At 36.2% G+C, this 25,338-nt stretch overlaps 1 protein-coding gene across 1 annotated transcript in view; it reads right to left on the bottom strand.

The window, feature by feature from the left end:
* The window catches only part of LOC122791532 (intelectin-1a-like), a 144,932-nt gene that overhangs the window by 35,085 nt on the left and 84,509 nt on the right, over window positions 1-25,338 (bottom strand). The window contains exon 3 of the mRNA XM_044059274.1: window positions 174-277. Within this exon, the coding sequence (XP_043915209.1) occupies window positions 174-277 (104 nt within the window). The remainder of the gene's footprint in view (window positions 1-173; window positions 278-25,338) is intronic.

Here is a 25,338-nt window from a genome sequence, read left to right as displayed (position 1 = left end):
GTTTTTTTATTAATGATATTACACAATGAAAAAACTGAACGGTAGCATCCAAAATATAAAATTCCACTGATATTTGAGAAGTACTATGTTGTGCTAAGACTATGGGCATGACCCCCTTGATTAATCATATTGCTGTTCATTGATCACATAATTAATAAACCAGTATAACTTACATGCTCTGTGTTGCAGCCTGTGACCTTCACTCCTGAACACATAGCCATTGCTGCCCTTTCATTGTTGAATACTCTAAAGTGGACATAACCTGCAACAAACTCTTCTGTGAAATAAAAAATACATTTCAGTATTTATAACAAGGCATTATCTTAACATACAGATTGATTATTTCTAGGTCTAGTATGTTGTTTCCAAATATCTTTGCACTGGAACATAAGACTCAAGCATTGTCAGGGCTTCATCTAAGTAATTTGGCCCCCAGGGCAAAACCCCAAAAATCACCTCCCTCTCCTCTAAACAGATTTCCATACCATGAAAAAATAAAGGTTGGTGAAAGTGAGGAAATTCATATTAGACTATCACAATAATAAAGAAAGAAAGACCATCATAAAAACTAAGAATTAATAATATTTTAATGAACATTACAAACAATTTACATCTCATTTGCAATAATGTACAATTTTATTTTGCTGGGACCTCCTGTAAGAGAAAAAAAATCCCAAAAACTAAGCATTATTAGTATTTAATGAGAATTTCAGACAAATGTACATTTCATTTGTACTCATGTATAATTATTTCTGCTTGAACCACATCTAGATAATACTGATGGACTCAGTCTAGCACTGTTTGAGAAGTCTGAAGAATTGGCTACATACACAGCTGAGAAAAAACACAATATTCAACAGTTAGTACAGAAAAATATGCTGTACATGAGTGCAGTCTTTAAATAATCCTGCAAAAATTCTGGTGAGATTAAATTGTAACCATTCACACTGAAAAAAGCTGAACATCAGTTAAGGCACCCTCAGTCCTACCTTTCTTGGCTATCCCTCTACAGCCACATCTAGTAATAAAATCTCAGTCAATGGTGGCATAGACAGGAGCAACATTGTTATACCAGCAACTTACTGCTTTTCCTGTGTCAAGAGGGACCTAATTGCTTGTACATAATTAAGTTTTACAAGCAAGGGCTTTGAGCCAGAATGAGAAGGGGTCATAAAAATGCAATACTTCAAATAGGCAGCTGGATAGCACAGGGAAAATAGTTGTCAATATGCAGTTTCATTAATCTATAAAGGTGAAAGAAATATTTTTTCTTGAAAAAAAAGAAGTATGTAACCCTGCCTTTTTTTTTCCTGTGGCAACAACATGATGAACTGAGATGTATATATTTGAAGCTAGTGTAAAGTTAACTAGTCTTTGCTTAGGAGATCTTAGTGACACATCTATGAAGATTTCATTTTTTTAATTATGTCTTGCATTAATTTACTAACTTAGAATAGCTAGGTCCAATAGTTCTTCATTAAGAAACAGCAATGGTATTTATTTAATTGTAGATCTCAAGCTTCTTTAAATATTTTGTCCATACAACTGGTGATGTCAACATCATCATCATCAATCCCCATTTTCCCATTTTTCTACATGAGGTTGAGTTGTTGGGTCAACTGTTGCCATCTATCTCAATTCAGTGTCACTCTCCTACCTTCTTATATAGTCATGCCTGACTATTGCTGGTTTCTCTTACACAAGCCATCCATCTGTTTGCTGGACATCCTCATTTCCTCTTACCTTCTTTCTGTCTGTCCCAAATCTTCTTCACCAGATTGTCTTCTGATTTTCTGCACATGTGCCCAAACCACCATAATCTGTTCTCTTTGACCTTCTGTGCAACTGAAGCTACTTTAGCTTCTGCCCTGTTGTCCTTATTTATTTGTCTGTCCCACAGAGTGCATCCTACTGCCTGTCTCAGGCACTTCATCTTCATTACCTCAAACTTCCTCATCTGCTCTGTCTTTACTTCCCAGATTTCTTTACCATACAATTGAACTGTTCACACCACTGTTTTGTACACCTTACTGGTCAATGTCTGCATGAAGTTTGCATGTTGTTCCTGGGTCTCTGTGGGATTCCTCCAACATCCCAAACACATGCTGAGTGGTTTGACTGCAAATTCACCCAAGAATGGAGCTGTGGTCAGCAGCAGCATAGATTCTAGATGGTGCCCTATACTGGATAAGTTGTACAGACCAACCACTTTGGGCATCTGTGTACAGCATCCTCAAGATAAGGGAACATGGATCACAGACTGTGCACCATGTCAGGGCTAGCCACCTGGTGTTAAAATTGGCTCAGGGTGATTCAGTCATGTTGACTAATATCACCAAATGGGCATGGGTATTTACCGGTGAAAAGTGGATTGAGGACCCAGCCTACTCCAACGAGTCTATATTAGACGATCGAACTTTCAAAAGTTCTACTGTCATATGGTCGATACCATGTGATTGAATTAAAGTTCTAATGTTTTAATGGAGATGTCCGTACAGCGAGGAATGGGAAGATTTCCCTTTTCTGCGCTGTAGTGCAATCTCAGAGTTGGTATATTTAAAGAGCGGGGGTGTGGGGGGGTGCACGGGGACTTGCCCCCCTGCTTAAAACATTCAGGTAGGTTATTTGTGTAGTTTATTTTTTTAATTAGATTTTTGAACTCTTAAAAGTTCGATCATATGGTGTTGACCATATGACAGTTGAACTTTTGAAAGTTCGATTATCTAATATAGACCCTACTCCAACCTATGACAGGGATGCATGCTAATGGTGAGAGGGGTTTATATGCACATATTGGCCAGTGTGTGCTCTTTATAAAGCCCAGCAGCCCTGGGTCAATAATCTACTGGCTGGCCAGTGTCCAGTTGCCCAGCTTGGGTTACCTGGGATAGCTGTGTTTAGTGAAAACTGGATGCACACCAATCAACCTGCCAAACTACCTGGGATAGCTCTGATAACTGAAACCTGGATGTAAAACCAAACATGGCTATTTTTATATCCTCTATAAATTGCTTTGGTCTTTGAATATTTAATCTGCAACATCACTGTTTTCTTTATTGTCTAAGTAAACTTTTATTTATTCACTTTGAAGAACTTGTGGCTGGGACTTATTATTTATGTGTGCACTGTTAGTCATTACCTGATAAGGGTGAATTATTATTTAGCACTGAAGTTCAGCAAAGGTGTAATATCCACCTCCAGAAACCAGACTGCATGAGCATACTACCATTTTTTTATAATTTAGATCTGACTATATCAAAAATGGCTAGGTGATTGGTGTATCTTGTATCTAGACATATATGGAATGCTGGTAGTGCTACCATGCTAGGAAGAAAGCTGTGGGAAACTGAAACATTCTGTCAGACATCCCTGTGTGTGTGCATGCGTGTGTGTGTGTGTGTGTGTGTGTGTGTGTGTGTGTGTGTGTGTGTGTGTGTGTGTGTGTGTGTGTGTGTGTGTGTGTGTGTGTGTGTGTGTGTACATATATTGAAAAACAGTTATCATAGCTAAGGAGCACAAAGCCATGGCTGACACAGATAGTTGTGAGAAAGAGGCTAGGGTGAAGGCAAAAGACTGAGCTCTGTAGGAATCAGTGTGAAGTTCTAGTACTGATGTGGATATTGGAAGCTAATACCCAAGACAGCAATGCATATTTCCTTTATGCTCTTGTGGCCAGGTTGCATTTGGTGAATTGTTTTTTTTTTCTCTTCAGCCTGTTAGGTGACACTGGCATTACTCAACAGACTTTTCCGTTGGTAGTCATCAGACCTATTTAGGGCAGTGAAGTGGATTCAAGGAACATAGCCGCTGTCCCTCACATACCCAAGTGGTAAACTGTTGGACAGTGGTGGAATTAAACCATTCCACTGTCAGCCTGGTTTTCATACACAGGTGGCAAGTGCTGTCATGCATTATAATATTAGCTCACCACTGAACCCTGATCATATGTACAGTCTCCTTATGCATATTATTAGTTGACACAGTACTTTCTAGATATTGCAGCCTTCTGATTTTTTAAGCCATTTCATCCATCATTTGTTTTATAACTGGCTTTTTCCTTTTTAATGTGTTATTTTGTTAAACAATTTCTCATTTTATGACATTTGTTTCTGGAATTTTTAAACAGTTTCTCTCATTCAGTTTCTTACTTGAGATACACATCTTCTACAGAAACGACGCTTGAAACAAACAATTGAAAAAACTGTAATTTGCCACAGAATGATCTCTTTTCATTAATTTCACTCTCAATTGGTAATACAGCAAGTGAAGAAATGATAATAAATCTGTTGCACAGCTGTGATGCTGAGGGCAGTTATTAAAGCAGTGGGTGCCCCTCATTTAATATTCCAGGGTTTTACTTCACGTTATTGTAAATGTAACTGCTTTCAGCTTTCCATTAGACAGGAATAGCAATACTGTTTTTCTTTTAATTGCAGTACATCTGAGACTGGGTATCCATACTAAGGAATTACCTACCATCACTATTACTGGCCATATACACAAAATAGATAAAAGGATAGTATTATAGGTAGCTTCATTCAGTATCGGGAAAATGTAATGTTAAGAATACATCTCAGACCTTACAGGTTATAGGTTGAAAGCAGCCAAAAAGCCCAAAAAGCCATTAATGAGCCTAACTCAAATTCCCAACTTTCCTAAAACACTGTTTAAGTAACTTAGTCAAGTTTACACAATAGGCAGATGAAGGCGGAGGGAATCAAACACTGTACTGCAATAAGTAGCTTCTTCAAACACTGTACTGCAATAAGTAGCTTCTTCAAACACTGTACTGCAATAAGTAGCTTCTTAACAGGTCAAAGCTTTAATGCCCTTCACTAGTTGCTAGACATTTTGGCACCTCATAATGAAAGGACTTTGTTGTAGTGTCTTAACCCACTGGATACACAGTAGCAAACACTGACCAAACCCCGCACAACACCCAGCAGCAAGATGACATTATAGTGCAGTCATGAATAAACATTTTCCTGTGTTTTTAGTCCACATGAATATTCATCCGATAAACAAGCACATACTGCGGACTTGCGATATGCAAGTTTGTAATGCGTACTTCTTAATTCACTAAGCAGACACACAGCAACGTAAGTATTTTAAATAGTGGTTTCTTAAAGAAATGCAAAATAATTAGTAGAAGTTTGATTAGTAGAAAAAATTAATAGCAGTTTAAGTCTTGTTACTTATGTGATGCAGCAAGTCATTATTAAATAAATGACCTGAAATGAGGAAGTGGACACACATTTCTTTAACTTTCCTTTTGCGTTAATTTTCAAAATACTATTTAAAATAGTTTATTTGTCCTGTGTCAGTTTAGTGAATTAACAACTCCGCAGTATGTGCTTGCCACATGTTGACAATCCTGGTGGGTTATAAGTAAAACAAAGCCATAACCCCTATCATATGCATGGAGTACATTTATTTAAATACTCAAGTGCTTTAAAACAGATGTTTAGGGTTATTCATTTGACAGCAATAAAAAAATAAAGTACGCAGCTTTATAGTATTAACTAACACTAGGAAAGAAAACTAGTTTCTACATCTCTTCTGCAACTGTTACATTGAAGGTAATTAAAAACTACTACCATTTTTGTATTTTGTGTTAGGCTTACGGTAGGTACAAGTTTCAATGTTGGAAACTATTCCAGCTGGGATGCCCTGTTGTACTTACACATACCACATACCAAACAACAACCTTACTCAAATTTCTTTTTTTGGTATTTATTGCTTTCTCAAGACATTATCCTGATGGCTATGGGTCCCTTTTAGTTTCAGTTTTGTGTACCATGTAGATTTCACACTCACACATGCACACAAATATTACTTTTTTCCCCTTCGCTTTTGCAGGGGGGCAAGCCCCCTGCACCTCCCATGTATATAAATATAAATATACCAACTCCGAGATTGTACTACTTTGAGGAAGATGGTAAACTATAATTAGGCAATCAATATTCATGATGTCACAGGCAAATCTGCATGACGTGTCAATCATTCATTATTTGCGTGCTGCATCTCGGCCATTGGGCATGTCAGTCTGACCACGCCCATTCCTGCACGAAACAACCGGTGGGCTCAGAAAGTAAAACATAGCCAATGAAAGTTTATTGTATACATTTTTCTTTAAAATTGTTTTTAAAAGTGCAAACAAAAGTAACCAGTTAAACACGGCTCAAATACATTAAACTTTATATGCCATGAAGTGCAGATGAACAAAACCGATGCAGGTCAGGCATAAAACAGTAGCTTTATTAAAAGTATGAGTGCTTTTGCAGTATCAAACACACTGCTTCGTCAGATAATAAAACAAGTAAAACATTGTGCTTAACCATAACCACACCCCTATACTTAGATAGCCAAAGATACCTGCAGTTAAAACATTCACACTCTTAAAGTACTAGTTCCATTGAAATTGCTATACTATATTGTATACAAAGAGCAACCCACCTACAGCTGAAACATTGACATTGTCAAGGTGCTGATTCCAAAGAAGCCAGTATTAACAAAAACTAATGTTAAAAATACATCAAGACATGCATAGTAAAAATACATATATAACAATAACTCCATTTTTAGTTCCTAATAAAACTCAGTATGAACCATACATTTTTCAACAGTCTATATACATGCCTATATAACCTACATTTAAAAACTATGTTTATTAATTCAAATTGTGTAATGATTTCCTATAGCCTGTAGCTTTAAAAAAGGCTGTATAGGGACTTTACCATTGAGACCATGTCCTATATTAACAAGCATACCGATAATCCCTCTTGTTTCTGATGATTTAGACCTGTTCATAAAATCACCTCCTCTAACCAATCTGCCTACTACTAGAAACATAAATTTATGTGAGGAGTCATGTTGGTCAACATGCTTAACTAGGGCGCTAATATTGTCGGTATTCTTAATGTTACTCAGATGTTCACTAATTCTATCCCTGAGTCTTTTCTCGGTTTTTCCAATATAGAATGACTGACTTTTCAAACAGTAAGCTAAATACACAACATGACAAGTGTTGAAATTAGCATATACATTAAATGTAAACTGTTTCCCTGTATCAGGATGTACATACTATTAGTATCAATGTAGTCACATGATTTACATTGGTTGCGGGGAAACGTACCAACTTTAGTAACTGCCTTTATATTTGAAGGGAGCTTATGGAAGCATAACATTCTGCACAAGTTCTTTTTATTTTTGAACACAAAGTTTGGATGCTCACCCACTATTTCTTTGACCTTTGGATCAGATGTCAATATGTGCCAATTTTTCTTATATATTTCAGTAACCTGTTTAACATCACTGGAATAAAAGATCGGTATCCTTAAACTATTGTATTTCATGGCTCGTGCCAGCTTGCCACTATTGCCTATATTCGTGTGTGAAGAGTAATATGGTCTAGCATGTCTGGACCCAAACCCTGGTCTAAAGTTGCCACTACCTGACCATCATTGTGTCCTCTTTCTATATATCTATGTTTTAAGTCGTCCAACTCCTGTAAAAATTTATCATCACTTACATTAAGGCAAGAAATTCTCATACCCTGTCCTTTAACCACATTAGCAAAAATATGCCTGGGGTGCATACTATGTCTGTAAAGAAGTGTATTACGATGGCATTCCTTCCTATGTACCACAGTAGTAAGCTTACCATTGCTAGACTTAATGACCTTAATGTCAAGGAAATTGATTTCAAAAAAGGAGGTTGTCACTGTAAACCTCAGGAAAGATGTACTAGAATTAATGTACTCAAAAAACATATTAAAATCAACCTGGTTACTACTCCAGATAATAAACAAGTCATCAACAAAATGTCTGTAAAAATAATATGTTGATTCCATTTAGACTGAATATTAGTTTTTGTTCCTAGTTAGCCATGATCATATTTGCATAGCTGTTTGGACTGGATGTGCCCATAGCCACTCCATCTAATTGGTGGTATATATTATTTTCGAAAACAAAAACATTATTGTCCAAGACCACTTCTATCAACAGACAAAGTAAATCAACAAAGCTTGGTTGATAGGCACTATAGGTATTCAACTATTCATGCAACATAAGAATTCCAGCTTGATTCAGTATTTTAGTGAAGACTGACTGCACATCCAGTGTAATAAAATATAACTACTACAGTCATGTTCATTCAACTGTGCATATAAATGCATCAAAAAATGTTTAGAGTCCTTTAATAGAAAAGCATTTAGGTCTAATACAGGTCTAAGGTGTTTTTCGACAAAAATAGAAAGGAGTTCAGTGACCTAATTTATTCCAGCAACAACAGATCTAAAAGGAGGGAATACAGAATCTTTATGAATTTTAGGAAGGCCCTGTATCACTGGTAAAAGTGGGTATTTAATAGTAAAATATTCAAAAAGCTTTAAATCAATACCATTACTTACAAGATATTCCCACAGTATATTTTGTACATGTGCAATCATTATTCTGACCTGGTCCCAAGTAATTTGCTTATAAGTAGTTGTATCATTTAGCACAGAGCACACACTGTTACTATAAAATGCATAGTCCATGACTACAACCTGGTCCTCCTTTGTCTGCTGATTTAATACAAATGGCTGTGTCATTTTGTAACTCTGACAGAGCTTTTCTTTCATTTAAGCTCAAATTTCTAAAAACTTTTCCCTCCTGTCTACTATTCATTAACAAGTGCATATCATGCTCACATACTTTCTCATAACTATCTAACACCGAATTGTTTAAAGGAACATATAACCTGGGCTTTTAAAACACTGAGGTAACATCACTAACACAGTTGCCCAAATTAACTTTCAACATAACATTCCTTATAAACATCCTTAAATCAATAATACTGTCGTTTACCTCAGAAAGCTGTGAGGGAATGAAGGATATGCCTTTTTCTAAACGTGAAAACTCATGCTGTTTAAGACTCCTTGAAGAAATGTTCCAAACTATGGAACCTTGCTGGTTTGCCACATTTTCTTTATTGTTCTGTTGTTTGAGGCTTCTGACTCCTGTTTCCTCTTGAACCTGGCCTGACTTCTGGATCTCATGTTGTTGACAGAAAAATCCATCTGTATCTGAGCAGCCAAGTGCTCCGGATTGTGCGGAAAGCTTGCATTTGTGATCGATTAAGTCCACTGTTCTGCTGTTCTGCAATGAGCAACCGTTGCTCCACATTGTGACTTTACTCGATTATTTTGCCATTAAGACAAGGTTATGAAATGAATACCACGTTAAGGACTGTAAGTAGCAGCAGCTTCCCTTTAATAATGGCTATTTCCTGCAGTAATAGTATCAAGAGTATTCCCCAAGGATTACTTTTTAAAAATGAAGCTGTTTTCTTCTCAGGTATTGTAATCTGGAATGGGTTGCAAAATTTACACCAACATCTGAGGTGCTTTTCTGTAATGTTTTTCCCCACTGGAGTATTAGATTGTATATTACCAGTGTATGTTACCAGAACTCACTTGTGGGCATAGATGGCATCATTTGCCTTCCCTCAGGATTCATTCAATTGTAAGAGGTACACTGATGAGCACTATACTCGAGTAGCAATTACACATGCTCATCTTTCAGGAGAATCACAATTTGGGGAACTAAATGCTATAGATATAAAATATGACCAAATTGCCCATAGTCTAATATTTTGTAGAAAAGACTTTGTTACTTTCCTTGTATATGTTGCAGAAATATGTATTGTGTGTGAAACACGTTAATTTGATGTGAAGCAGGTGCGATTTCATTTTTCAGCAGTGGATTTTAATACTATACTGATAATAATGCGAAAAGAAACATTTGTAGTGACCGAAGGTGCAGACTATCCTGCAGTCAATAGCAGGGTAACGAACCTACACTCATATCCACCTTTTGAATATAGATATGTATGAGAAGACTGGTGGGGAGACTCATCTTGAAAAAAGTTTGGTAATTGTTAATAATGGTATTTTAAACATAGTGTAGAAGCATATATTTAACTGCTGGAAAATAGCATGTATAATAAAATATTTATTAAATATTTTATTCGGTAAACCAAATGAATGCAACATCTCTTGGCCCACAAAACAAACGTTTGAATATTTTGAGAGGTGGTCTGTGATGATTGGCTGGAGGATGTGGTACACTGCCAGTTGGACCACGCAATGTCTTGCACTAGTTCAATGGTGAACAGAGTTAAGAGGTTGGCTGTGACTGATCAGGGCTGGACCGCTGGGGGATATGTCTCTCACGGTCAAGCCAAGAGCAATTGTTTGGGGGTAGAAGTACCAGCTATAGTCCAGATCACGTAATTAGTGCCACATACATTAATAAATATACCAAAGTCACTTCCACAGTATGTTCCGAACATGGTAACATGCTTCCTGTTTTCTTGATTAATGTGAATTATACCATTTCTATAAGAAGTACTTTAGTTTGTTTTGAATCGCCCACTCATTTATAATATTCAGACAAAGACTTCCTTTTAATTTTCTATAGGCTATGCTTTCTGCTTGTTTTCCCTCACAGGTCTTATTAATCTTTGTGAAGTAGATATGTTTTAAACATTTGTGTAACAGAACCATTGTCTAAGTATCCAAATGTTGAGATATTTAAGTTTATCACATCTGCTTAATAAACATAAACGACGGTCCCTAGTTGCTGATACAGTTTCTAGAGTAAACGACTAATTGTCAGACATTGTTTTCCCTTACTAAAAGTGACATAATTGCATGTGGTCAACAGTCTTATTCCTGTTTTTTTAAAAAGGATGATTAGTTACTTTCTTTGATCAATATTTTTTAGACTTTTTAAGACTTAATTTGTTAATCATTCTCCCTATTTTATTTTTTCTAGGGCACAAATAACAGCAACACTTTTTTTTCTCCAAATGAAGGTTATACTCTCATTAGCATCCTAATTCATCAAAAAGTACCAACATAAGCGTTCCACAACTGCTGCACATTCTTGTTCATATAATAAATACCAACTCTGCTCAATTTATTACATATTTGAAAAAAAAACTGACACTGCAAAGAAAAATATGTCCAATGTTTTTATTCAAGCATGTGCTGAGACTTACAACAAATTTTAGCTATTTCACATATCAACTATTTTGAATAACTAACCACCTTTCTGGCTATTTCCCATGTGAACTTTTTTCTTATTTGCACTGTATACTTTCATGCTAGTCTTTTCAGATTTTAGTTTTCATTGGACTTCATCTCAACAGTTTTATATTTTGGGCCTACCTTTTTTGCATAACCTTTTCACTATATATTACAATTATAACCTTTATCTTTCTTTTAATCTGTACTTGAAGTCATGTTCTATGTTGTATTTTTTATTTGATGTGTGTCCTGTTGAATTTTAAAAATATACAGTATTCACTTAGTACTTGTGGCAGAAAGCCCACTTCAACCAGGTCCCATGGAAATGGTGCATTTTCGCTCAGTGCAAAAATAGGATGTTCCACATTTTGACTGTTTGTCAAACATTGATAGGGTCTGTGTTCCACATTGGCCTCTTAAGACGTTGAGAGCTATGATCTGTATAGGTAGAGGGAAATTCTAAAAAAAGTTGGCAAGTGCATGCTTTCCAGGTTTACTATTAAAATTTCGAACGGCACTCCGTCGACTGTGCTATAGTCGGCAACGGAAGTTCGAAAACGTCGAATGTCGAAGTCAAAAAATCAATCTAGGAACGGTTTTAACATGGGTCGAGGTAGGTGTTTAGTATTATTCTGAACTACAAACATCTCCCCTACCTCGACCCATGTTAAAACCCATTCCTAGATTGTTTTTTTGAGTTCGCAATTATCATTTTCAAACTTCCGAGTTCGACTATAGTACAGTCGACGGAGTGCCATTCGAAATTTTAATAGTAAACCACTTTCCATATGGTTAGAGCTCCCTCTAGTGGAATGTGGTGTTAATTGCTGGGATGAACAAACATGCTTAATGGTAAGGGGAGCATGTACTTGAGCCTTAGTGGTAATCAAAGTTTTCCTACAAACCACAGTGTTAGGATCAACTTCTTTGTCATTATTCGTAGTCACAATGGATGTATTACTAACTGAAAGTGATGGATTAGTGTGAACAGTGGACCCATTAATGTTTTCATTTTGAGTTGTTGTTCTCACAGCAGTATTTGAATTAACAGTCAGTGGTCATGAGAAAACATCACCATTAGAAAAATGATTCTTGTCACAAGCCAGTTTCTTTGACTTGGTTTGTATTCATTTTCTCTCAGGAATTATGGCAGAATGAAAATAGCATCCAGTCTTTCATCCACCAATATAGCTGGTAAATTCTGGTACAAAGTTTCCTGGAGCTTTACTATGCTATCAGTAAGTGAATGCTCCTCAGGTTTAAAATCTTCAGTCAACAAATTAAGATAGTCATAACTGACTTGTATATTAAGTTTCTACCATTGAGTGAGTAATGTAAGATAGCATTCTCCATAAGTGGGCATCTTTAGGACCCTTAACCTACGAGGACCCACTTTATAAGTTAGGCAGCGTCAAAATGAAAACTTTGCATCTACAACTTCTTAAGTTTAATAAAGTCATGTTCAAGTTTATAAAGCATGTTTCGCAGTAAAGTAAAATCAATACCTGCATGCTCAGCATTAACATCCCCAGTATCTGGAATGCTAATATCTAGGAGTGGATCAATTGTACCTTTCAATACTAAATCCAGACGTTCATTTCTATTGAAACTAGAATGTTCATTGGTAACAGGATGATAATCAAGTTCAATATTGTCCAGCCCACCTTCAGCCATCCTTCTGTGCCCCAAGACTCAAAGAAATAATATCAAGCAACACAGTAGTAAGGGCACAGATAAATTGTTCACCAATGAAAAAATCCAGTATATGCCACAAAGTACAAATGTTATTGCGTAGGTTATTTTCTGCACATTTGTGTATGATTGTCATATGTTTTCACTATTCTTGATGAGTGTTATAAACTATTATAAAGCCTTGTAAACTAGGCTGTAGCAGTAGTAATAAACTGTATTCAAAGTGTTACAGATCTAGATATGGAATGTGTTAATGCAGGGTTCAAAACGTCCCATACCCTCTTAGGTATTAGCCCGGGTTTCTGCTATAGAAATACTTGGTCAATACAGAGAAGATTGTGTTATAATTCTTATGAGATTCTAAAACCTAGGTCTGAAAGATGAGGTACTTCTATATGCAGATCATGTGCTATGTATAGATATATTTTAACAACCTAGTCCTTTGTTCATCTGGTCACCAAACAAGAATACTGGTTTGATTGTCATGCTGACTGTAAGAGTATGCACTTGGTCTATCTTGCTGTATGTAAAACTTGTTTGTGTTTTTATGTAGGCAAGACCAATAGGTCTTTAAGGGATTGGATAAGGGAACATATTATTGATATCTGGAAGGGTGATGTGAGAAGTGCCCTTTCCAAACATGTTAGAGCTACTGATATGAATCATTGCTTCCAGTTTTTTTGTCTTACAGCTTTGTGAAGAGTATAAGAGAGGGGGTGACATCAAAACACTTACTGAATGTTTGGAAATAGACTGGATATTGAGATTGCAATCTCGGAGACCCCCTGGACATAATTAGAATGTTCCTTTAAGGGCCAAATTGAAATCAAGACCACTGATTCATTGAGTGCTTCAGCTGTGTGTGTGTGTGTGTGTGTGTGTGTGTGTGTGTGTGTGTGTGTGTGTGTGTGTGTGTGTGTGTGTATATAAATATATATATATATATATATATATATATATATATATATATATATATATATATATATATATATATATATATATATATCTAGATTAACTTTAGAATATGGAAAGCCCATAACACTGAAATTCAAAATCTTGAAAATTCAAAACATTGAAAACTCAAAACAATTAATCCCATAACAGCGAAAAAATATAGGAAAGCAACATGTACTATATTCCAGCACAACAACATACAGAAACAAATAAAAAACAAACCGTATTACACTTCTTCAAATATAAGCAAGGGGGCAAGCACCCCCCCCACACTCCTTCCTACTTAAATATATCAACTCTGAGATTGCACTACACAGAACAAAATGGCAAAATACCATTCTGCACTTCATGGCTGCCTGTTTAAATTGTAAGAAAACTATACTCAACCTTCTCTTAGAAACACTACTTCACTGCAAAAACACTACACATTACTATATAGCGCTTCAATACATAGAGTTTCACAGGTAACCTCAGTCATGTTCCCTTCTTATTTACTATACTACAACATAACACATCTTAGTGTAGTATAGTGCAATCTTGGAGTTGATAGGGGGTGTTGCCCACCTGCTTATATTTGAAGTGTAATACTGTCTATTTTTATTTGTTTCTGTGTGTAGTTGTACTGCCATATATTAAATGTTGCTTTCCTATGTTTTTTCAATGTTATGGGATTCAATGTTTTGAGTTTTCAGTGTTTTGAATTTTCAAGATTTTGGTCTCAATGTTTTGAATTTCAATGTTATGGGCTTTCAATGTTCTAAAGTGAATATATATATATATATATATATATATATATATATATATATATATATATATATATATATACTTTTATTTGTTCTTGTTTTATCGTTGGTCTGAGAAAGCACTATTTTAGTGTGAAAGCGCTTACCAATTTACATTTTATGTTTATATTTGCATTTTATTAAAGTTTAGTGTGTTTGAGCCGTGTTTAGCTGATTACTTTTGTTTGCATTTTTCTGGTGTTGTTATAGTAACCAGATTTTATCTGCATAACAGCTCTTATTTTGTACTCTTGTTTTTAGAAATGCTTAGAATAACTTTGTACTTCCACTAAAGAATATACATAAAGATACAGTGTTATAACTGAAAGGATCCCAGTAAAAAAAAATATATATATATATATATATATATATATATATATATACACATACACATGGATCCCTATCATATAATAAAGGCCTCATTTGACTGAAATGCATTTGACTGAAACCATAAGACTGAAATTTCAAAAGACTGAAAAGTCACTTGACTGAAACCCATAAGATTGAAACCCATAATACTGAATTTCAACATACTAAATTGTAAACTGGACATATAAAATCAGTCTACCCCCTGAACTATATATACTAACTCCAGGATCATACTACAGTTGGGAAAAGGGCATATATCTTTCACTTACCTTACAGTAGTCTACATGCTGCCACTACTATGCCCTTTTCCCCACTGTAGTGCGATCCTGGAGTTAGTATATATAGTTAGGCAGGGTGTGGGGGGCACAGCCCCCACATTGGTGGGTGTGGGGTGTAGCCCCCCACCTAGTCTGGTTTTATATGGTCCAGTTTAAAATTTGTATGTTGAAATTCACTATTATGGATTTCAGTCTTATGGGTTTCAGTCATGTGACTTTTCAGTCTTTTGAAATTTCAGTCTTTTGGTCTCAGTCAAATGCGATTCAGTCAAATGAGGTTTTTATTATATGATAGGGATATAAATATATACATATATATATATATATATATATATATATATATATATATATATATATATATATATATATATATATTATTTCACTGAAAAGAACACCACTGACATATATATTGTTCCACTGAAAAGAACTCCACTGACTTCTTACTGTCTTTATCTGTATGTCGTGATGCAATATTCTTATGTTTTTAAGTTTCTAAATTCATGCAGACTTTCAGTAATTTTACATCATCAGTCCACTTAGCTGTTGCTTTCTATGTCACTGAAATACTACTCATCTATTTCTGATTTTGCCTCCTGTTTTTGACCTGACCACATAAAGATTTAATTTTTCCTGGTAAATTACAAATGATTGCAGTTAATCAATAATGCCAGTCATTACAGTTTCATTTGTTCAGAAAGTGCATGCTAATGGAAAGCCTGTTGTCCTATTAACTTTTTAAAATTGAAATAGAGTAGATTTAAATTACTCATGATTTGGGGTATTTGTCCTGTCATTATTTTTGGCTTTGTTCAGAATTCTTGAGCAAAGAAGTGCGGTAAGTGTTTTATTTAGTAATTAGAGTTTTAATGCATTTGTTTTATCTGTCTGCATTAAAATTAGTAAGGACTCTCTTCTTTATATTTAAACAACTGTTTTACATAACTTTACTCTTCTCATATATTCGTGATATTCTGAGACATGCTCAATAACAATAAACAAATCACTTAATCACAGATGATCTGAGATATGCTCAATAACAGTAAACAAATCACTTAATCACAGATGATCTGAGACATGCTCAATAACAATAAACAAATCACTTAATCACAGATGATCTGAGACATGCTCAATAACAATAAACAAATCACTTAATCAGAGATGATATGAGACACACTCAATAACAATAAACAAATCATTTAATCACAGATGATCTGAGACATGCTCAATAACAATAAACAAATCACTTAATCACAGATGATCTGAGACATGCTCAATAACAATAAACAAATCACTTAATCACTGATGATGTGAGACATGCTCAACAGCAATAAACAAATCACTTAATCACAGATGATCTGAGACATGCTCAATAACAATAAACAAATCACTTAATCACAGATGATCTGAGACATGCTTAATAACAATAAACAAATCACTTAATCACAGATGATCTGAGACATGCTCAATAACAATAAACAAATCACTTAATCACAGATGATCAAGAATATCAATTCATGTAGTAACAACTGTACTGGTCAAGAACTATGCTTTTGCAAGGGGATACATCATCAATCACTCCCATCCCTTTATTTATATAAAGTAACTCCATGGTTTCATGGCAGTGGGTAAAGGAGAAAATCTCTAAAACACTGCTTAGCAGTTTTGTGCTTGCATGCTTGCATGCCGGCACGCGAGTACACACACACACACACACACACACACACACACACACACAATTAATATTGCACTATACACTTAAAACTAATAAAATACTTTAGGCAAAATTGAGGAACAGTAAAATTTAATTATGATTCTAGCCAAACTTCCCTTTATGATTTGTAGTTCATGGTGTTATGTTTTACTAGTTTGAAAATTATGCCTCTGCTCTTTGCATACAGAATCTGTGTGGAGGCATTTTGTCACTGCCAGCTGATGGCACTTCTCTAATTATATAATATATGCCTCCACTGTGTATCTCTCAGAGTGAGTGTGCAAAAATGGTGGGATTCTTTGTCTAACTGCCAAAAACCTAGCTGGGCTCTCACTGTAATTCTGAAGTTATTAATTGTAATCTTCATAAAATGGCAAAAGTTTAATAGTGAAACAGGGGAAATATAAACTAAGTCTGCCATACTCTGAGGTCCAGTGACCTTGCTGTTCAGTTCTCGAGGCTAGTATTCAACACTGGATGAGTACACACACACACACACACACACACACACACACACACACACACACACACACACACACATATATATATATATATATATATATATATATATATATCTATATATATATATATATATATATATATATATATATATATATATGTATATGTATATATATATATATATATATATATATACATATATATATATATATATATATATATATATATATATATATATATATGTATGTATATATATATATATATATATATATATATATGTATATATATATATATATATATATATATATATATATATATATATATGGATCTACTTCATAGTGTCGAAATTTTAGAATGCCGACAAACATATGGCTGACATTCAAAATCTCGATATTATGAATAAATCCACAAAAAAGGAAATAAAATTTCCTTTAAAGTACTAGCAGGGGGGCTATGCCCCCCGCACCCCCCATAACTTTAATATACCATCGTCGAGATTGCACTACTGTGCAGGAATGGAAATCTTTCCATTCTACACTATAGTGAGGTGCCGGTTTCCCATTATCGGCGATCCGAATGTCGATCATATGGTGTCGGCCATATGGTTTTCGACATTCTGGACTGTCGGCAGTGTCAGGTAGACCCATATACATATATAGAAATATATATATATATATATATATATATATATATATATATATATATATATATACACAGAGAGAGCAGATAAATAGTCATGCCTAAGTATTGTCAGACAAATGCATATGTGCTCCAATAAAACAAAATTATGTAAATGTGTGTCTAAATAAATCAAGTGTATCTAAATATATTTCCCTATCCAAAGGCAATAAAGTGTGCATCTGTAATAAAGACAAAATAAAGCTTTAAAGAAAACTCTACCATAAAACTAAATGCATATTCATTGCATCTTGTTAGTTTAAGCAATATTAATGCATGTGGATCACTCACAAGAGCTTCTTAATATATTTAGTTTCTAATGCCACAAAATAGCCATCATTGACATTGCCATACACACATGGGTTTTTCAGTGTCTTTGCCAGTTTAGATCCCTATAATATGACATAGCCTCAACATCGTACATTCATTTTTCCTTCACTTGGTTAAAATGATACTGATGTGTGTCACTGGCTTTTTAGGTGGTCTATAAAAGCAGAGTCAATGTTTCTTTTTAAATAAATTAGAAACTGTGTTTACTGTAAGCTTGTAAAAGCCATGAATGTCCATTTTCACTTTCGTCAGTGCAAAAAAGGTACAAAAGCAAGGCCTTATTGTTAAAAGCTATAGTCTTTATAAAATTCCAGACCAGTCCTTCCCAATACTCTTGCTAGGTGTGAAAGTTGCAAGCTATGTTCATTCATGACAGTTGTCTCTTGAAAGAACTAGTAAGGCAATGACAGCTGCCTGTACTTTCTGCACTCTGCTTAATTTCATAGTTATGTGGATTTAAATATTTCTCTGCCACCCAAAACATTGGAAAAGGGCTTTAGTTTAACTGTTTACAGTACATTTCTGACCTCCAACAAAAATCATTTTCAGGATGTAAAGTTGTGGACACTGATCATTAATGCCAGCTACAGAATCATTGCCATCTACTGTGTGTTGTGTAGGCAAAAAGAAATTAGTTTCTGAAACAAAACAAGATTTGAATAGAAGCATGTCTTGGGACCTCTGTGATCAGTCGAAGGGGAAAAAGTGAAAATGGAAAAATTCTGAACTGTACTCCGTGGTTTCTGAGCATTAAACAACATCTGAGTTAGATTACAGGGAGAAGAAACAGCTCTAGGATAAGGTTAACTATACTGGAAGGTGGAGTTCTTTAATCAAGAACTGAAAAGATCATACATTTGTTCCGCATCTTCATCTTTATATACTCCCATAGTTATTTTGAAAAATATGTAAAGTAGGTATAGTACTGTTTTATGATACAGGAAAAATGGCTGTTTACTAAAATCTTCAATAAAATAATCTCTATTTGTCAGAAAATGATAAAACATGAAATTATAAGAAGAGCTAGCAAATGTCACTCTAAAGAGAAAACCAAGTAAAGGTACTCTATACTAATTTTGCTAATTAGTGTAGCAAAACAACAACCTTGGATTTAATTACTTTAAAATGAATTGCTATACAATATGATGAGTCATATAAAAATTCCTTCTAGGTGAGAAAGGCAAATGTTAAATCCAAGAACAAATAAAGGCCAGATTTACTAATGGCTACACTAAGTGCAGCTGCAATAGCTTGCTATTTGGCACTCATTAAATATCATCAACTTATTTGTGCAACGGGCTTTAATTTAAGGTGCTGCTGCTACTTCCAGACCTCAGCCAGGATGAAGGAGGGTGTTTAGACCCTGTTTGACATATCATGGACTTCATGACATAGAAATGCAGACTGATACCAGGTGGATGGGGAAACATTAGAGGAAATATGCAACCTTTGCCACCCTGACCTGTGGCCCTAGAGAAATCATGCAGAACCCATCCCAATGGAAACAAAGGTGTGTGCAACATTATGCATATTATCTACAAGTACTTTTCAGAGACCCAGCGGATATATTAGAGGTGCCATGGGCCTCATCTTCCAGAATATTACATCAGTTTCTAAATGCTATGCTACAACACACAAGTGAGCATATCTGTTTCCTCCAAACTCCACAGAAGAAAGCATGAACCATGCAGGAATTTTATGCAATAACACACTTCCCTGAAGTTTTGGGGGCCTTAGGTTGCACATACATAGAAATAAACACCCACCTGGTGAACAAAGAAGGAGATAAATCAGAAGAAAAGGCTATCACTCTATAAACTGTCAGGTTGTTTGTACTGTCCAAGGCATCATCTACAGTGTCTGTGTACATAACCCAGGTAGTTTTCATGAAACACATACAGCACACCTGTAAGCTGCACACAGGGTTTGCTAGGGGTGGCTGTCCACAACAGAATCTAATGAGGGGATACAGATTATGCCCTGGAACCATAGTTGATGACACCCATGAGAAGCCCACACAACCCCACTGAGCACGGATACAACAATGCCCATGTTCACACTAGGATTATCAGAGAAAATGTATTTGGCTTGCTCAAATCAAGGTTCTGGTGTCTAGACACCTCAGGAATTGCCCTGCAGCATGACTCCATCACCTCTGCCAAAATACTTACAGTCTGTTCCATGTTGCACAATATCATTCCCAGGAGACAGGTTCAACAAGGACAACTAGGGGCAGGACTACACTTAACAATACCACAGACAGGACAAGCAGCTCCAGCAGATACAGATGAGGAGTCTGAGGGAGAACCACAAGCCACAGATGTTGCTGGCAGACATAGGCATGCACAATATGACATGGCTCTGACTGAGTGGCAAGGATAGTACACACACTGAATAAAATAAAGAATGGCAGCCTTAGCACATACAAATATTAAAAATGATGCCTGACAAAATACAATCTTTACTTAATGATGTAATGGTTGTATTTTGTTAGCATTAGATACAGGCAACTGCCAAGGAGACTTCTCGCATGTGCATTATTACCAAGGTAAGTCTTGAACCTGTATAGAAAAAACAATACAGTTAAATGAATAATTACTGTGTTATGCAAAGTTTCATACATCCCTAAGGTGATACATGTCTCAGATGTACAGTAATGTCAGTAATACCTTAAGACTGATGTTTACAATACAAAGCTACTGGATTTTGTCCACTGATGTGCACCAAGCCTTTCAGCTGGCCACTGTATATAAACCAGTGAACACATCAAGGGTAGTATAATTTGCATAAGTACATCATTAAGCAAGATGTGAAGATATGTAAAGGCTCCCAGCCTAGCCAGTTAGAATTTTGTAGATAATTCTGTCATTTGTAAATATTAATATAAGCCACAGGCTTGTTCTCTTAAATAGAAGAAAATGGTGTTAAATGTAGAACTTCAAAAATGTAACCACATTGCACTCTGCTGGAGGAAAACTGATAAGTCAAGCATTGTTGATCTCAAAACTCAGAGCCGAGATGGCTGGAAGAAGGAATTCTTCCATTGTTTTGAGACCAGAATTAATTGCTAGAATTTGCATGTATAATGTCTTTTATTGCTGTAGCTTCCTGACCAGGTGCAAGATCAAAAGGGCTGCTAAACTCTGGGTTTCTGTTAACCTGGGAACCAGAGGAAAAAAGTATGTAATCTGAAATGAGTCAGTAGAACTGTGTTATCAATTTAAGGACAGAGAGACTCAGAGGATTTTGCATTTGTCTTCAGAGCATCCAACATCACCAGCACTGCTTTGCTCTATATGTAAGTTTATTTTAGAACTGTGTTTGCTCTTAGATATAGCTAGGAAATAGGAAGAGTAGACTAGTTGTTTTCTGTATTGATGTCAGAACTATTCTACTGCATTATTTTAAGCATTTTCCTGTGATCTCTGAACTCTTGACCAGCACTATGTAGTAAGAATTATTGTCTTGTGTTTTTTATTATTTATTATTAAATATTGTTAAACCTTTCAAATGTGGCTGTTTTATGTAGAGATAATTTAAGCTCTAGAGTACATTGCTTGTATATAGTGATGCTGCCCAAGCCACTTCAAATAAGCCTTGCTGTTTGTCACACTTACCATTTGGATAATAATATTGCACAGTAATAATTGGGCACCCTTTGATAAGGGCCTTATTAGTAGCTGAGATTAGTGGTTGGTGACGGTGATTACTACCTTATAGCCTGGCAGGAAGGGGCATAGCTGGAGAACCTGTGCCAGCCTTCCCCAGGAGTATCTGTGTGTTTGTATATAACTCATATCTTAAAGTCTGTGCATGTGTCAGCTACTTGGGCAGGGACATTTTATTTTTATTATTTATTTTTATTTAACATTTGTTGACCGGGAATGTCCGACTAGGTTCCACAGAGCCTGTTTTCAGCGGAGGCCCGGGGAGAAATGCTCCAGATGCATGTCTTTGGAATGTGGGAGGAAACCAGAGTACCCAGAGGAAACCCACGCGAACACAGGGAGAACATGCAAACTCCACACAGAAGGCACCCCAGCCGAGAATTGAACCAGGGAACCTCTTGCTGTGAGGCGACAATGTTAACTGCTGCACCACTGTGCCGCCCATGAAGCACTGGTTGGACAGAGAGGGTGCTGGGGGTTAGCTTGACCACTAGGCTGAGATCTGGACCTATAGCTGTGCCAGTGGGGAGTCTTATTGGGGATCTGGAGAGAAAGGGAGAAACCAGCCCCAGACTGACTGTGATTTCTGTGTGCTCTTAAAGGAAATTGTACTTTACTGTGTGTGTATTTGTTATCCTTCCCAATGTGGACGCCCCTCACTGGTGTTAGTGGTGAGGATTGAGGCTCCTTGATTGCTGGGCCAGTGCACGGGCATCACACAAGACTTAAATATCTACTTTGTCTGTATCAATAACAACAGTAACATATATCCAGTGGGGGTCAACAATTACAGAAGCAATCATGCACAACTGATTATGAACTATGATTAAAAGCATTTATTCTGTAATATATTTACATTAAAGGAAGGTTCCAAGTAAGCAAACATTAACTATCCACTCTGTGCATCAGATATATATCCAACCCCAAATCACAAAGTAACGTGCAAAGGAAAGGGCACAGTCATCATCACATGCACAGAGTCGGGGGGGTCATAAGGCCAGCCTGATGCCAAAGAATTGTGTGCAAGGAAAATAAAAATGCATTCCTTAAGTATTCAATATGCAGGGCCAGTAGCAAGTTCTGTATAGTGTCCAGCATTACTGCTTAGATAAGTAGAGTGTAAGTGTGAGGTGGAATGAGCAAGTATTTGTTATATGTGTGTGTGTTTGCCTCCATAAACAAAATCAAGCACTGTGTTAGCCCTATGTCCTGGCATCTTGGACAGATATGAACCATGCATGGTAGACTAGTCAGTTCTGCATCATCGCCCTAACCATGAGAACTACCTCTGTCAGGAGCTGCACTGTTAGATCAATGGCCCTGGCTAGAAATTTGGGTGCTACCTGACCATGACTTATGTCTACTGAATGAGCTGTTGCCATGGCTATGTCCAGAACCATGATCAAGTAGCCTACTATATCTGGGTGTGGACATGACAATCACTGATGAAGTACTGGAAGTACTAGTGCCACTATGGGAGCAAGATCTTGCATGACTATGCTGGCTAGGATTAGATGATGTAGCCTTTCTTTGGCCACATGGATGCCAACCCTCCCCAGTGATGTTCCATTACAGACACTACCCAATCCAGTGCATCATTCATCCTGTTCAAGGAGTCACCCATAAGTTCAATGTCAGACTGACCATCTGCACCCCAAGACTATACTTCTTTATCACCACAACCATAATCATCAGAGGCTAATAATACTCTGAATTCAGGCTGCAAGAGATCCAAAGTGCCACTGGCAGGATCTATGATAACAAGTGAGCAAAAAATAAAATTAAAATAAACAATGATCAGACCTATGTAATGTGAAACATATATTACAGCTTAAAAGATACTAATGCAATGAAATCAAATAACATTCAGTTACACATATATCTATCTTCGGAAATCAATAAGAATACAGAAGTTGTGCTTATCATGTGCAGGCGGTCATGCAATGGCAGAACCAGATGCCCATACATATCATTTATCATTTGCGCACCATTTGGCACAGGGCACACTGAAATGGCAGCAGTCCCTAACACTGAAACACAGTTCACTGACTAAGGAAAAAAGTGAAAAATTTGATTTAGGCTGACAGTCTGTAGTGCAAACTGGCCTGGCACCAGTGAGAGGCTGTCAACACTCTTGATAGTACTCCATAAAGAAAATGCACTTGTCAGGTAACTTTTCTCTGTGGCAAAAGGTGTAAGTGCAGTAATCTTACAGAAAAAGGACAGCTGATGCAGGGTTTGAATCCTGTTAACTGAAAATTTTACAGAGAGGGGTATGAGTACATATTTATACACATTTTGTGATATCCTTGTGTTGTTTAAAACTCAACTATTCTCAGTATTGCTAACAACATGTGAACTGTTGTCTGTTCACTTTCACATTATTTGGCATCAACAACAGTCCTGATAATTGGTGCCAGAAATTAAAATTATGATGTGTCAAGGACATATGAGAAAGATAAATGTGTTACTGTAATGCCCTTCTTCATTTGGTCATTGCTAGGTATACCCTGTGCTTGAATCAAGTTTTACTTTCAGCTTTTTTTCTGTCAATTAATTTTTTAATTGCCTTTTAAATTTGCTGTTTGATTGACAAGGGGCAAATATGGTTTACTTTCTAAGGAAAAAAAGAGAAAAAATAACTTGGGCTGCCTTCTGTAGCACAAACCAGCCTGGTGGCACTGTTCAGCCATCTGCACTCTGGATGGTACTTAATGAATACATTCTACCTATCAGCTAACTGTTCCTGTGGTGCAGGGTATAAATTAAGTCACATGAGAGAAATAAGGCAGGTGACGCAGGGTTAGAATCCAGTTAATTGATAATTTTTAGGTGGGAGATTTGAATACATATTTACACACATTTTGTTAGATCATTGTGTTATGTAAAACTGAACTCTTCTCAGAATTTCTAACAGCATATGAAGTGTTGTCTGTCCACTTTCACATTATTTGTCATTAACAAGTCTGATAATGAGTGCCGCAAATCACATTTCTGGTGTTGCAAGCAGATATGAGAAGGATGAATGTGTCATTTGAATGAACGTCTAGCTCTGGTCATTGCTAGGTGTGGCCATTGATTGAATTAATTTTCCTGTCTGCTTTTTCCTCTGTCATTTCTTTTTTTTTCTAATGCCTTTTGCATTTGCATTTCACTTGCCAGCATACAAACATGGTTCACTGCCTAAGTAAAAAAAGTGAAACATTTAATTTAGGCTTCCCTCTGTAGCGCAAACCAGCCTGGTGGCAGTGCATGGCTATCAGCACTCCAGATAGTATTCAGTGAATAAATTCAGCCTGTCGGGTAACATTCCCTGTGGCACAAGGTGTAAATGCAGTGAATG

This window comes from Protopterus annectens, chromosome 17.part0 (genome assembly GCF_019279795.1).
Source record: "Protopterus annectens isolate FY-2018-M chromosome 17.part0, PAN1.0, whole genome shotgun sequence".
In the NCBI taxonomy this organism is placed as follows: Eukaryota; Metazoa; Chordata; order Ceratodontiformes; family Protopteridae; genus Protopterus; species Protopterus annectens.
This window is presented reverse-complemented; position numbering and strand designations above follow the sequence as displayed.